The sequence below is a fragment of the Phyllobates terribilis genome, unplaced genomic scaffold (assembly GCF_046119375.1).
Source record: "Phyllobates terribilis strain yellow unplaced genomic scaffold, ASM4611937v1 Scaffold_14__1_contigs__length_39327217, whole genome shotgun sequence".
In the NCBI taxonomy this organism is placed as follows: Eukaryota; Metazoa; Chordata; class Amphibia; order Anura; family Dendrobatidae; genus Phyllobates; species Phyllobates terribilis.
The window spans coordinates 21,172,095-21,185,002 of record NW_027362774.1 but is presented as its reverse complement, the minus strand read 5'-3'; the positions used below and the strand labels follow the sequence as shown (position 1 = coordinate 21,185,002).

General features: G+C 40.2%; 3 protein-coding genes across 3 annotated transcripts in view; 1 reads left to right on the top strand and 2 right to left on the bottom strand.

The window, feature by feature from the left end:
* RHPN2 (rhophilin Rho GTPase binding protein 2) overlaps positions 1-5,181 on the top strand; it is a 58,085-nt gene extending 52,904 nt beyond the window's left edge. The window contains exons 11-15 of the mRNA XM_073659760.1: positions 301-495; positions 1,214-1,290; positions 1,663-1,809; positions 2,331-2,486; positions 4,539-5,181. Of these exons, the coding sequence (XP_073515861.1) occupies positions 301-495; positions 1,214-1,290; positions 1,663-1,809; positions 2,331-2,486; positions 4,539-4,793 (830 nt within the window). The 3' untranslated portion in view covers positions 4,794-5,181. The remainder of the gene's footprint in view (positions 1-300; positions 496-1,213; positions 1,291-1,662; positions 1,810-2,330; positions 2,487-4,538) is intronic.
* Positions 5,182-5,811: 630 nt separating this feature from the next.
* LOC141175818 (Fanconi anemia core complex-associated protein 24-like) lies at positions 5,812-8,086 on the bottom strand. The gene is made up of 2 exons (XM_073659761.1): positions 7,931-8,086; positions 5,812-6,963 (listed from the first exon to the last, which is right to left on the bottom strand). The coding sequence occupies exons 1-2, from the start codon at positions 7,985-7,987 to the stop codon at positions 6,718-6,720; spliced, it is 303 nt and encodes a 100-aa protein (XP_073515862.1). The 5' UTR covers positions 7,988-8,086; the 3' UTR covers positions 5,812-6,717.
* A 2,109-nt stretch (positions 8,087-10,195) lies between these two features.
* On the bottom strand, positions 10,196-12,472 carry LOC141175706 (Fanconi anemia core complex-associated protein 24-like; the record flags this gene model as incomplete). Its single annotated transcript, XM_073659627.1, has 2 exons — positions 10,196-11,346; positions 12,314-12,472. Coding segments are annotated over 2 exons (405 nt in total), but the record flags the coding sequence as incomplete, so codon positions are not given.
* Between the last annotated feature and the right edge of the window lie 436 nt (positions 12,473-12,908).

The window sequence follows — 12,908 nt, the reverse complement described above, 5'->3', positions numbered from 1 at the left end:
CCAGGCCATGCACCACGTTGTAAAGTTACAGTAAAGTTCCATAACACTTGTTGGCACCACCCTCGCTCCTGGCCGCACCCGGCTACACAGGACATAGTTCACATTCCTCTGTACTCGGGGACAATAGAAAAACATCCCTGTAAAATGGTCAATAAACGTCGTGACCGTCTGCCAGTCCTCACCCAGCTTCCATTGTGCATTGTGTATACAGCCGTGTCGCGTCTCAGCCTCTTCTCATACAAATTATTGTGTTTCTTGAGCGTTGTTTTCTTTTTTTTTCTTTGTCTCGTGCATCCGTAGGAAAGGCGCATTTATCCAAAGCAATCATGTGTCACGAAGAAGCCCTGAGGTTATCGAATCTGTGCAGCCAACTCAAGCAGATCGATATCCTGCAGGAGATACTGTCCGCTTTCCACAAGAGGGCGCTGCTGAAAGACTCCTATTACAAAAAAGAAGAAGAGTTCCTCGGCATTTTGGTGGCCCCCGAAATAGTCTGTAAGTGTGAGGAAAATGAGAATGTTACTGCTAAATTACTAGTCCTAGAATTTATAATTGGGAAGAGCAGGTTGGACTCCTACTGCATTTCATTGGTGCTAGAGGGGAAAGATGGTTTCTAAAAGGTTCATGGACCTCAAAAGGTCCTTAGTACCTTTCCAGCAATTGGCCCCATTGCTAACTCCAAATCTAGCCATATAACCCCTTTAGATGCCACAGTCAGTGCTGATCGCGGAATCTAAACGGTTAGTTCATTATATGTACCCCCAAAATGGCTTTTTAAATATGGAAATTAAAAAAGGGCGGAAAGAAAAGATCCACAACAATAATAAAAATAATAATAACAATAATAGTAATAATTAAATAATAATAAAATAAAAATAATAACAAAATAAATAATAATAAAATAAAAATAATAATAAAATAATAATATTAAATACATAATAAAATAAAAAATAATTAATACAATAAATAATAATAATACATAATAAAATAAAAAAATAATTAATAATAATAAAATTTATAATAATAAGTAACTAAAAGCTAAATAAATAAAAAAAAAAAAGATGGTATCTCAGTATCCCTCAGACTGTAAAGTGCAGCTGTGCCGGAGAATGTGCGACCTGTCTCTGGACGGGCAGATTACACAGATAAGCGGGGCGTATTTTTCATGTTTTGCTGGAATGTATACACAATTAAGTCTTCTGATCCTCCCCAGGTAAAACAGAGTACAAAGCAGAGATGATTCCTCCTCCGCTCTCCAGGGTGAAAGTGATTGATTTCTTTCAACGACTGGTACGTACCGCCACGCCACACAGAGATTTAAGCTGTAAAATGCCTGTGTTGTCTCTGTAGATCCATAGATACTTTTATATGATGTGAACAATAATCTCAATTATTCCTCAAATGTAAAGGGCTTACGAGCAGCAGACTGGCATTGTCCTTACCAACCTCTCGTCACAGTGCATAAACTACAGAAGCAGAAAGTGCCCCCAGCGCCCCTATCCCCTGATCTTCAGATAACTTCTTCCTATGTTCACATAATACCAGACCGTGACATCCACATTCCTGCTGCAAAAACAATACTCCGACTGTGCAAACTAAGTGGAGAAAGTCCGAGGTTTTCTCACTTTGCACCTTTTTTTTTTTTTTTTTTTTTTTTTTTAGGGTCCGCTGTCAGTATTCTCAGCAAAACAGAGGTGGTCGGCGCCAAGAAAGGTCCTCCTGACTCTAGAAGATGGAGAGATAGGGTTCATCTTAAAGGGAGACTGTCCCGTACAGATAACCTCGCTGGATCCGCTCTGTCCGGCCGCAGTAAGTACAAAGGGAAGATTGTGACGGCAGAATGCATTAAAAGGGGATGTCTACTGTTCTTCCTTCAGGAGCGCACCGCTTCTCTGCTTGCCAGGGGCGGTACACTCCTGAAGATTGACAGTTCGGACCAGGAACATGGTCGATCCAAAGTCTAACTGTGTGTTGTACAGCTTGGGAGGAACACAGGGGCTTATAACAAAGAGCTTGCGAGCGTGCACTCCTTTCCTAGGAAACTGATTGCCTCTACATAACTTCTCCCCCATGTTTTACACTGCTGCTGTAAAAGTATATAAGATCATTAGTAAGTCGGTGCATTGAGAGCAACTTTACATTACAGAAGACAGAATAATTAGAATTTGCAGGGAACTAAATCAGCAATGAGAAAGGGTCAATGCCGCACGTTTTCGTCCATCGAGTGGGGTCAGTGGAAATTGGCGGATTTAGCCAATAACTACCAAATCCTATTTTTTTTTTTTTTTGCTTAGTAGATTTAGTAATATTTTGCCTTTTTCACGTTCCAGCGAGAAGGCGTAAAGGAAGGAGATTACATCGTGGCGGTGGAAGGCAAAGATTGCAAATGGTGCTCGATAAATGAAGTCATGGGCATGCTGAACGGAATAAGGGAAGAAGGGAAAGAGATCAAGGTGATCAGTATCCAGGACCAGACGTCCAGTATGGTGAGTGCACGCGGAAATATTATGGCTGATCCCTGATATTAGCAGTAGAATCCATGCACACCGACAGGACCACGTGTATCTATGAGATGGGTCTGCTCCATTAAAGCTGCAACCGATGGACAGGAATGGCGCTGTTTTTTGGAAGAAAAAGCGCCATGGAATAAATGGCGCTATAATAATAATAATTAGTTTTTAAATTATCGCCGTGGAATAAATATAATATATATATATATATATATATATACAGTACAGACCAAAAGTTTGGACACACCTTCTCATTTAAAGATTTTTCTGTATTTTCATGACTATGAAAATTGTACATTCACACTGAAGGCATCAAAACTATGAATTAACACATGTAGAATTATATACTTAACAAAAAAGTGTGAAACAACTGAAAATATGTCTTATATTCTAGGTTCTTCAAAGTAGCCACCTTTTGCTTTGATGACTGCTTTGCACACTCTTGGCATTCTCTTGATGAGCTTCAAGAGGTAGTCACCGGAAATGGTCTTCCAACAATCTTGAAGGAGTTCCCAGAGATGCTTAGCACTTGTTGGCCCTTTTGCCTTCACTCTGTGGTCCAGCTCACCCCAAACCATCTCGATTGGGTTCAGGTCTGGTGACTGTGGAGGCCAGGTCATCTGGCGTAGCACCCCATCACTCTTCTTCTTGGTCAAATAGCCCTTACACAGCCTGGAGGTGTGTTTGGGGTCATTGTCCTGTTGAAAAATGAATGATGGTCCAACTAAACGCAAACCGGATGAAATAGCATGCCGCTGCAAGATGCTGTGGTAGCCATGCTGGTTCAGTACGCCTTCAATTTTGAATAAATCCCCAACAGTGTCACCAGCAAAGCCCCCCACACCATCACACCTCCTCCTCCATGCTTCACGGTGGGAACCAGGCATGTAGAGTCCATCCGTTCACCTTTTCTGCGTCGCACAAAGACACGGTGGTTGGAACCAAAGATCTCAAATTTGGACTCATCAGACCAAAGCACAGATTTCCACTGGTCTAATGTCCATTCCTTGTGTTCTTTAGCCCAAACAAGTCTCTTCTGCTTGTTGCCTGTCCTTAGCAGTGGTTTCCTAGCAGCTATTTTACCATGAAGGCCTGCTGCACAAAGTCTCCTCTTAACAGTTGTTGAAGAGATGTGTCTGCTGCTAGAACTCTGTGTGGCATTGACCTGGTCTCTAATCTGAGCTGCTGTTAACCTGCGATTTCTGAGGCTGGTGACTCGGATAAACTTATCCTCAGAAGCAGAGGTGACTCTTGGTCTTCCTTTCCTGGGGCGGTCCTCATGTGAGCCAGTTTCTTTGTAGCACTTGATGGTTTTTGCAACTGCACTTGGAGACACTTTCAAAGTTTTCCCAATTTTTCAGACTGACTGACCTTCATTTCTTAATGATGGCCACTCGTTTTTCTTTACTTTGCTTTTTTCTTGCCATAATACAAATTCTAACAGTCTATTCAGTAGGACTATCAGCTGTGTATCCACCAGACTTCTGCACAACACAACAACTGATGGTCCCAACCCCATTTATAGAGGAAGAAATCCCACTTATTAAACCTGACAGGGCACACCTGTGAAGTGAAAACCATTTCTGGTGACTACCTCTTGAAGCTCATGAAGAGAATGCCAAGAGTGTGCAAAGCAGTCATCAAAGCAAAAGGTGGCTACTTTGAAGAACCTAGAATATAAGACATATTTTCAGTTGTTTCATACTTTTTTGTTAAGTATATAATTCCACATGTGGTAATTCATAGTTTTGATGCCTTCAGTGTGAATGTACAATTTTCATAGTCATGAAAATACAGAAAAATCTTTAAATGAGAAGGTGGTCTGTACTGTGTATATATATATATACACTTTTTTTTAAATTGTACAACCTAATTTCTTCTTCTTTTTAATTGTGTTGTATTGTTAACCATTGGAACGCAGGTCGGGAGCGCCGCCGTCAGATCCGTGCACCGCGTTCCGATCTCGGACAGCTGTCTATGACTTCTATAATTGGAGATAATATCCCATTCTTCTCTTTGCTTATACAGCACAACAAGAGCGCCACATACTCAGCCGGGATGCAGAAGACCTACTCCCTGATCTGTCTAACAATGGACGATGACAAGAACCCCAAAATTCAAAAAGCAACAAAAAAATTATCCTTCCTCAGCTGGGGATTCAGAAACCGCCAGAAAGCAGCAAGCACCTTGTGCCTCGCTTCCCCCGCCACCGCCAAGCCCCAAAGCAGCAAACTTTTCCTCTCACCCTACGACAACCGGGCATGTGACAGTGCCATGTACTGACCCCCTCCTGTCCCAAAAAGAGACTCCTAGAGACAACTGTGACAATCCCGAGAGCTGTGACAATTAATTTATACATTTTCTCATTGAACAGGATTTTTTTTTTTTTACCTTCTCCTCCATATTGGTAAAGTTGGATCTGTTCTTAAATAGTTAAAAAAAAAATACCGTTTTTCTTAATTTTTTCGCTATCTGTTTTTAGATTGCAATGAAATTAGTAGCCATTTTTAACTTGCCGATTACTGCAGAAAACGCTGGGGAAATATTACAGGAGAGCAAGAAAACTTTTAGTAGGTTAAATGCTGCCACCTGCAGGTCATAGTCAGGTAGTGCATCCTTCTTCACAACTTAATTTTTTTTTATATTAAAAAAAAAATCAAAAAAAAAAAAATCGAAATAATAAAAAAAAAAATCGCGTAAGTAGGAAATTCTATATATTTTTTTTCCGTATAATATTGCTATTATTTTGACACATGGACCAAAGACGTAGACGGGATAGACTACCCCAACTTTCCTCCAGATGCTGCTATAGACGGTGTTCACTGCAGTCAGTGACTACAACCCCTATCTGGTACAAAGCTGGACGTATTGTATCGCATGGATGTTTTCTTTCTATATGTGTTGTTTATACGGTATTATTATCTGCACACGATGGTTACTGTAGGTCGGTGGTCCGCACGTCTCCGGTTCCTCCATGCTGGGAGTTGTAGTATCAAGAGCCGGGTGCAGATCGCTGTCATTTCTCCGTGTGATTATTGCATTTTTTTTATCCTTTCTCTTCGTAGATGCGATTTAAAAAGGAACAAAGGTTAAAAATGTTGTTTTCTGCTGATCTCCGACACCACGATTCCCCTATTATAAGGGAAAGATTTGTAAATATCTGTTAAATATAGATTTGTTTCTTCATTTTTAGGGTTTATATAAGATTGTATATATTTAAGTGTATTTAAGAGGACGCAGGTTTCCTGATCGCCGCCACAGAAAAGCAAGAGATTGCCATTTAATAAAAGGACCCTGGTGCCGGCAGCAAATATCCACTTTTACTGGTTGAGATTACCGTACATTGTGCAATATTGAGTTTTATCAGAAATATAATGGCGATTGCGGAAATAATGTCTGACGGGCGGCAGGAAATAATCTGTCCATGAGGAATAAAATGACATTTATTACATAGTGCAAAGTTTGGTGGTTTTTTTTGTTACTAATTTAGAGGGGTCATCCGGCATCCCCCCCTTCCAATCTTGAGAGGTGACGTCTGTTGGCGGCTTGCTATTTATTATGCTTCCTATATAATCTACCCCACAACATCATGCCCGCAGCATCTCTCACCTCACCGCTGTCTTTATCCATAAGGTTATAGCACATTACTACCAGGGGGCAGCAGCATACACTTCAGTAGGGGGGGGGGGGGTTACACCACATTATATAAATCAATGGATTACTTAAAGGGGATTTCTGGTTTTGAAACTCCCCTACTAAAAAAACTGCATTACTCACTATTCCCAGGTCCAGCGCCGAGTCTCCGCTGCTGACCCCCGGTGTCTGTCATTGCTTTTGCAGTGCTGAAGTCACGTCGACAGCTCTGCAGCCAATCAATAAATCTCAGCGGCTCTGCCCAAGCTGACAGTACGAGCCACTGATTGGATGCAGAATATAAAAACAGACACCGGGGGCAGCGGCAGAGACAGAGAGCTGGACCAGGGGAGGGTGAGTAATGCAGTTTTTTTTTTTTTTTTTTTTAAAGCAAAGGGTCAAGTGCTTGGATTGGGTTAAAAAAAAATATAAGCGATGCACCATTGCTTCCTGCACTAGCTGGATCTCCGCAGGGGAAATCAGTCCCCTAAGGGGACTAGTGTGTGAATGGCACAGCTTGCTGCCCTCTTCTTCTTATGCACCCTGAGTTTTTCCTGCAGATACATTAGTGTTATCAAGTTTGTGTAAAGAAAGAATGGATGTTGCTGGCGATTCCTCGTCCCACCACGGCCTCCAGCTCCTTCAGAGACGCGTTGGAAAGTTGCTGAATGCTGGGAAAATACTGAAGGAGCTGAAGAGCCTTCACCCGGCCGACCCCCGGGATCCTCTGTACGGTCTGCAGGACGCCGGCTTCACAAAGATGGCCGCGCTTCTTGCCAATAAAAGGGTTGCTGCCCCCTTCTCTGCTTCGCTCTTGCACCTGTGGGGGGGGATAGGGGAGGATATTTAATTTTGGTTTTAGCTACATTTCATGACATTTTTATGTGATTTGGTATTTAATGCACTTCAACTATAAAAGAAAGGCCCTAAGCCTAATAATAAAATGAGATCAAGTCGTCCGAATGTGACTCTTAATTCGTTGCTCTTTTTACCACTTTCCTACCATTAGGGGGAGCTCACCGCATGCAGATTTCTACAGCTGCCATTGCTTTAAAAATCCGTATACTGCAAGCTCCCTCTAGTGGTGGCAGAAGGTTAGTAATTAATTGGACAAACTTTGCATAAATTAATATTACATGCAAATAAAAGAAAAGTTGTAGTATTTCTTACCAGAGAAATATGCTTCTTTCTCCACTTCTTCTCTAGTTTGAACTTATCATTTACTTATAATATTGCTAAAAATATCTCCTGTTCAAGGTCACTGAGGGATCAGATTACAACTAAGATAGATAGATAGATAGATAGAATAAAGGGAGAAGCAGGAGTGGAATAGACACACAGATGGGGCTGCTGCTTTCTAGTGTTTGTCAACCCAGGTCTGGATTCACAGCAACACTGCTGTATTATATCCTCCATGCTGCTGCTGCTTGTTACTATAGAGAAATAAGAGCAGGAATCCCTCATGTCTGTGCATGGGAGACATCATGGCAGCTAGTCTGCACCCACTAGCTCAGAGACAACTGAAATTTAGAGATAGAGGCTGCAGAGGGGAAAACTGGTGAAAAATCCAGGATACAAGCCATATAATGACCAGAAATAGTGTTATTTGTCATGTACACACATATGACAGCTTATTCTGAAAAGTGAGATGCACTTTACCCTCCTGCAATGAGTGGTATGATAATAATGAAAAAATAAAGTAAAAATATAATTTATTAATAAAAAAAAAAAATTATAAAATAAAAAATATAATAATAATTATAATGCTTTATGACCTATTTACTTACTAAATGACATATTAGCTGAGCCGCTTCGCTCTGACTAGTAACGGGGAGTAACGCCATGCCGAGTTCCAGCGCCACAAAGTTCTGCACCGGAGGAAAGTACTGATCACTAAGCCGCGTCCTCTCTGCTATAATAACGCCCTTTAAGTTGCTGGCCTTTAAAAAAAAATAAAATGCATATATATTGATTATTATTAATAAAATATATTTATTGAAATAAAAAATATATTTTGAAATATATATTATAAATATTTTTTTATCATTAAATAAATAAATAAATATATATATATACAGTACAGACCAAAAGTTTGGACACACCTCATTTAAAGAATTTTCCGTATTTTCTCCAGTATGAAAATTGTACATTCACACTGAAGGCATCAAAACTATGAATTACCACATGTGGAATTATATACTTAACAAAAAAAAGTGAAACAGCTGAAAATATGTCTTATATTCTAGGTTCTTCAAAGTAGCCACCTTTTGCATTGATGACTGCTTTGCACACTTATTAAACCTGACAGGTCACACCTGTGAAGTGAAGACCATTTCCGGTGACTACCTCTTGAAGCTCATCAAGAGAATGCCAAGAGTGTGCAAAGCAGTCATCAAAGCAAAAGGTGGCTACTTTGAAGAACCTAGAATATAAGACATATTTTCAGTTGTTTCACACTTTTTTGTTAAGTATATAATTCCACATGTGGTAATTCATAGTTTTGATGCCTTCAGTGTGAATGTACAATTTTCATAGTCATGAAAATACAGAAAAATCTTTAAATGAGAAGGTGGTCTGTACTGTGTATATATATATATACACTTTTTTTTAAATTGTACAACCTAATTTCTTCTTCTTTTTAATTGTGTTGTATTGTTAACCATTGGAACGCAGGTCGGGAGCGCCGCCGTCAGATCCGTGCACCGCGTTCCGATCTCGGACAGCTGTCTATGACTTCTATAATTGGAGATAATATCCCATTCTTCTCTTTGCTTATACAGCACAACAAGAGCGCCACATACTCAGCCGGGATGCAGAAGACCTACTCCCTGATCTGTCTAACAATGGACGATGACAAGAACCCCAAAATTCAAAAAGCAACAAAAAAATTATCCTTCCTCAGCTGGGGATTCAGAAACCGCCAGAAAGCAGCAAGCACCTTGTGCCTCGCTTCCCCCGCCACCGCCAAGCCCCAAAGCAGCAAACTTTTCCTCTCACCCTACGACAACCGGGCATGTGACAGTGCCATGTACTGACCCCCTCCTGTCCCAAAAAGAGACTCCTAGAGACAACTGTGACAATCCCGAGAGCTGTGACAATTAATTTATACATTTTCTCATTGAACAGGATTTTTTTTTTTTTACCTTCTCCTCCATATTGGTAAAGTTGGATCTGTTCTTAAATAGTTAAAAAAAAAATACCGTTTTTCTTAATTTTTTCGCTATCTGTTTTTAGATTGCAATGAAATTAGTAGCCATTTTTAACTTGCCGATTACTGCAGAAAACGCTGGGGAAATATTACAGGAGAGCAAGAAAACTTTTAGTAGGTTAAATGCTGCCACCTGCAGGTCATAGTCAGGTAGTGCATCCTTCTTCACAACTTAATTTTTTTTTATATTAAAAAAAAAATCAAAAAAAAAAAAATCGAAATAATAAAAAAAAAAATCGCGTAAGTAGGAAATTCTATATATTTTTTTTCCGTATAATATTGCTATTATTTTGACACATGGACCAAAGACGTAGACGGGATAGACTACCCCAACTTTCCTCCAGATGCTGCTATAGACGGTGTTCACTGCAGTCAGTGACTACAACCCCTATCTGGTACAAAGCTGGACGTATTGTATCGCATGGATGTTTTCTTTCTATATGTGTTGTTTATACGGTATTATTATCTGCACACGATGGTTACTGTAGGTCGGTGGTCCGCACGTCTCCGGTTCCTCCATGCTGGGAGTTGTAGTATCAAGAGCCGGGTGCAGATCGCTGTCATTTCTCCGTGTGATTATTGCATTTTTTTTATCCTTTCTCTTCGTAGATGCGATTTAAAAAGGAACAAAGGTTAAAAATGTTGTTTTCTGCTGATCTCCGACACCACGATTCCCCTATTATAAGGGAAAGATTTGTAAATATCTGTTAAATATAGATTTGTTTCTTCATTTTTAGGGTTTATATAAGATTGTATATATTTAAGTGTATTTAAGAGGACGCAGGTTTCCTGATCGCCGCCACAGAAAAGCAAGAGATTGCCATTTAATAAAAGGACCCTGGTGCCGGCAGCAAATATCCACTTTTACTGGTTGAGATTACCGTACATTGTGCAATATTGAGTTTTATCAGAAATATAATGGCGATTGCGGAAATAATGTCTGACGGGCGGCAGGAAATAATCTGTCCATGAGGAATAAAATGACATTTATTACATAGTGCAAAGTTTGGTGGTTTTTTTTGTTACTAATTTAGAGGGGTCATCCGGCATCCCCCCCTTCCAATCTTGAGAGGTGACGTCTGTTGGCGGCTTGCTATTTATTATGCTTCCTATATAATCTACCCCACAACATCATGCCCGCAGCATCTCTCACCTCACCGCTGTCTTTATCCATAAGGTTATAGCACATTACTACCAGGGGGCAGCAGCATACACTTCAGTAGGGGGGGGGGGTTACACCACATTATATAAATCAATGGATTACTTAAAGGGGATTTCTGGTTTTGAAACTCCCCTACTAAAAAAACTGCATTACTCACTATTCCCAGGTCCAGCGCCGAGTCTCCGCTGCTGACCCCCGGTGTCTGTCATTGCTTTTGCAGTGCTGAAGTCACGTCGACAGCTCTGCAGCCAATCAATAAATCTCAGCGGCTCTGCCCAAGCTGACAGTACGAGCCACTGATTGGATGCAGAATATAAAAACAGACACCGGGGGCAGCGGCAGAGACAGAGAGCTGGACCAGGGGAGGGTGAGTAATGCAGTTTTTTTTTTTTTTTTTTTTAAAGCAAAGGGTCAAGTGCTTGGATTGGGTTAAAAAAAAATATAAGCGATGCACCATTGCTTCCTGCACTAGCTGGATCTCCGCAGGGGAAATCAGTCCCCTAAGGGGACTAGTGTGTGAATGGCACAGCTTGCTGCCCTCTTCTTCTTATGCACCCTGAGTTTTTCCTGCAGATACATTAGTGTTATCAAGTTTGTGTAAAGAAAGAATGGATGTTGCTGGCGATTCCTCGTCCCACCACGGCCTCCAGCTCCTTCAGAGACGCGTTGGAAAGTTGCTGAATGCTGGGAAAATACTGAAGGAGCTGAAGAGCCTTCACCCGGCCGACCCCCGGGATCCTCTGTACGGTCTGCAGGACGCCGGCTTCACAAAGATGGCCGCGCTTCTTGCCAATAAAAGGGTTGCTGCCCCCTTCTCTGCTTCGCTCTTGCACCTGTGGGGGGGGATAGGGGAGGATATTTAATTTTGGTTTTAGCTACATTTCATGACATTTTTATGTGATTTGGTATTTAATGCACTTCAACTATAAAAGAAAGGCCCTAAGCCTAATAATAAAATGAGATCAAGTCGTCCGAATGTGACTCTTAATTCGTTGCTCTTTTTACCACTTTCCTACCATTAGGGGGAGCTCACCGCATGCAGATTTCTACAGCTGCCATTGCTTTAAAAATCCGTATACTGCAAGCTCCCTCTAGTGGTGGCAGAAGGTTAGTAATTAATTGGACAAACTTTGCATAAATTAATATTACATGCAAATAAAAGAAAAGTTGTAGTATTTCTTACCAGAGAAATATGCTTCTTTCTCCACTTCTTCTCTAGTTTGAACTTATCATTTACTTATAATATTGCTAAAAATATCTCCTGTTCAAGGTCACTGAGGGATCAGATTACAACTAAGATAGATAGATAGATAGATAGAATAAAGGGAGAAGCAGGAGTGGAATAGACACACAGATGGGGCTGCTGCTTTCTAGTGTTTGTCAACCCAGGTCTGGATTCACAGCAACACTGCTGTATTATATCCTCCATGCTGCTGCTGCTTGTTACTATAGAGAAATAAGAGCAGGAATCCCTCATGTCTGTGCATGGGAGACATCATGGCAGCTAGTCTGCACCCACTAGCTCAGAGACAACTGAAATTTAGAGATAGAGGCTGCAGAGGGGAAAACTGGTGAAAAATCCAGGATACAAGCCATATAATGACCAGAAATAGTGTTATTTGTCATGTACACACATATGACAGCTTATTCTGAAAAGTGAGATGCACTTTACCCTCCTGCAATGAGTGGTATGATAATAATGAAAAAATAAAGTAAAAATATAATTTATTAATAAAAAAAAAAAATTATAAAATAAAAAATATAATAATAATTATAATGCTTTATGACCTATTTACTTACTAAATGACATATTAGCTGAGCCGCTTCGCTCTGACTAGTAACGGGGAGTAACGCCATGCCGAGTTCCAGCGCCACAAAGTTCTGCACCGGAGGAAAGTACTGATCACTAAGCCGCGTCCTCTCTGCTATAATAACGCCCTTTAAGTTGCTGGCCTTTAAAAAAAAATAAAATGCATATATATTGATTATTATTAATAAAATATATTTATTGAAATAAAAAATATATTTTGAAATATATATTATAAATATTTTTTTATCATTAAATAAATAAATAAATATATATATATACAGTACAGACCAAAAGTTTGGACACACCTCATTTAAAGAATTTTCCGTATTTTCTCCAGTATGAAAATTGTACATTCACACTGAAGGCATCAAAACTATGAATTACCACATGTGGAATTATATACTTAACAAAAAAAAGTGAAACAGCTGAAAATATGTCTTATATTCTAGGTTCTTCAAAGTAGCCACCTTTTGCATTGATGACTGCTTTGCACACTTATTAAACCTGACAGGTCACACCTGTGAAGTGAAGACCATTTCCGGTGACTACCTCTTGAAGCTCATCAAGAGAATGCCAAGAGTGTGC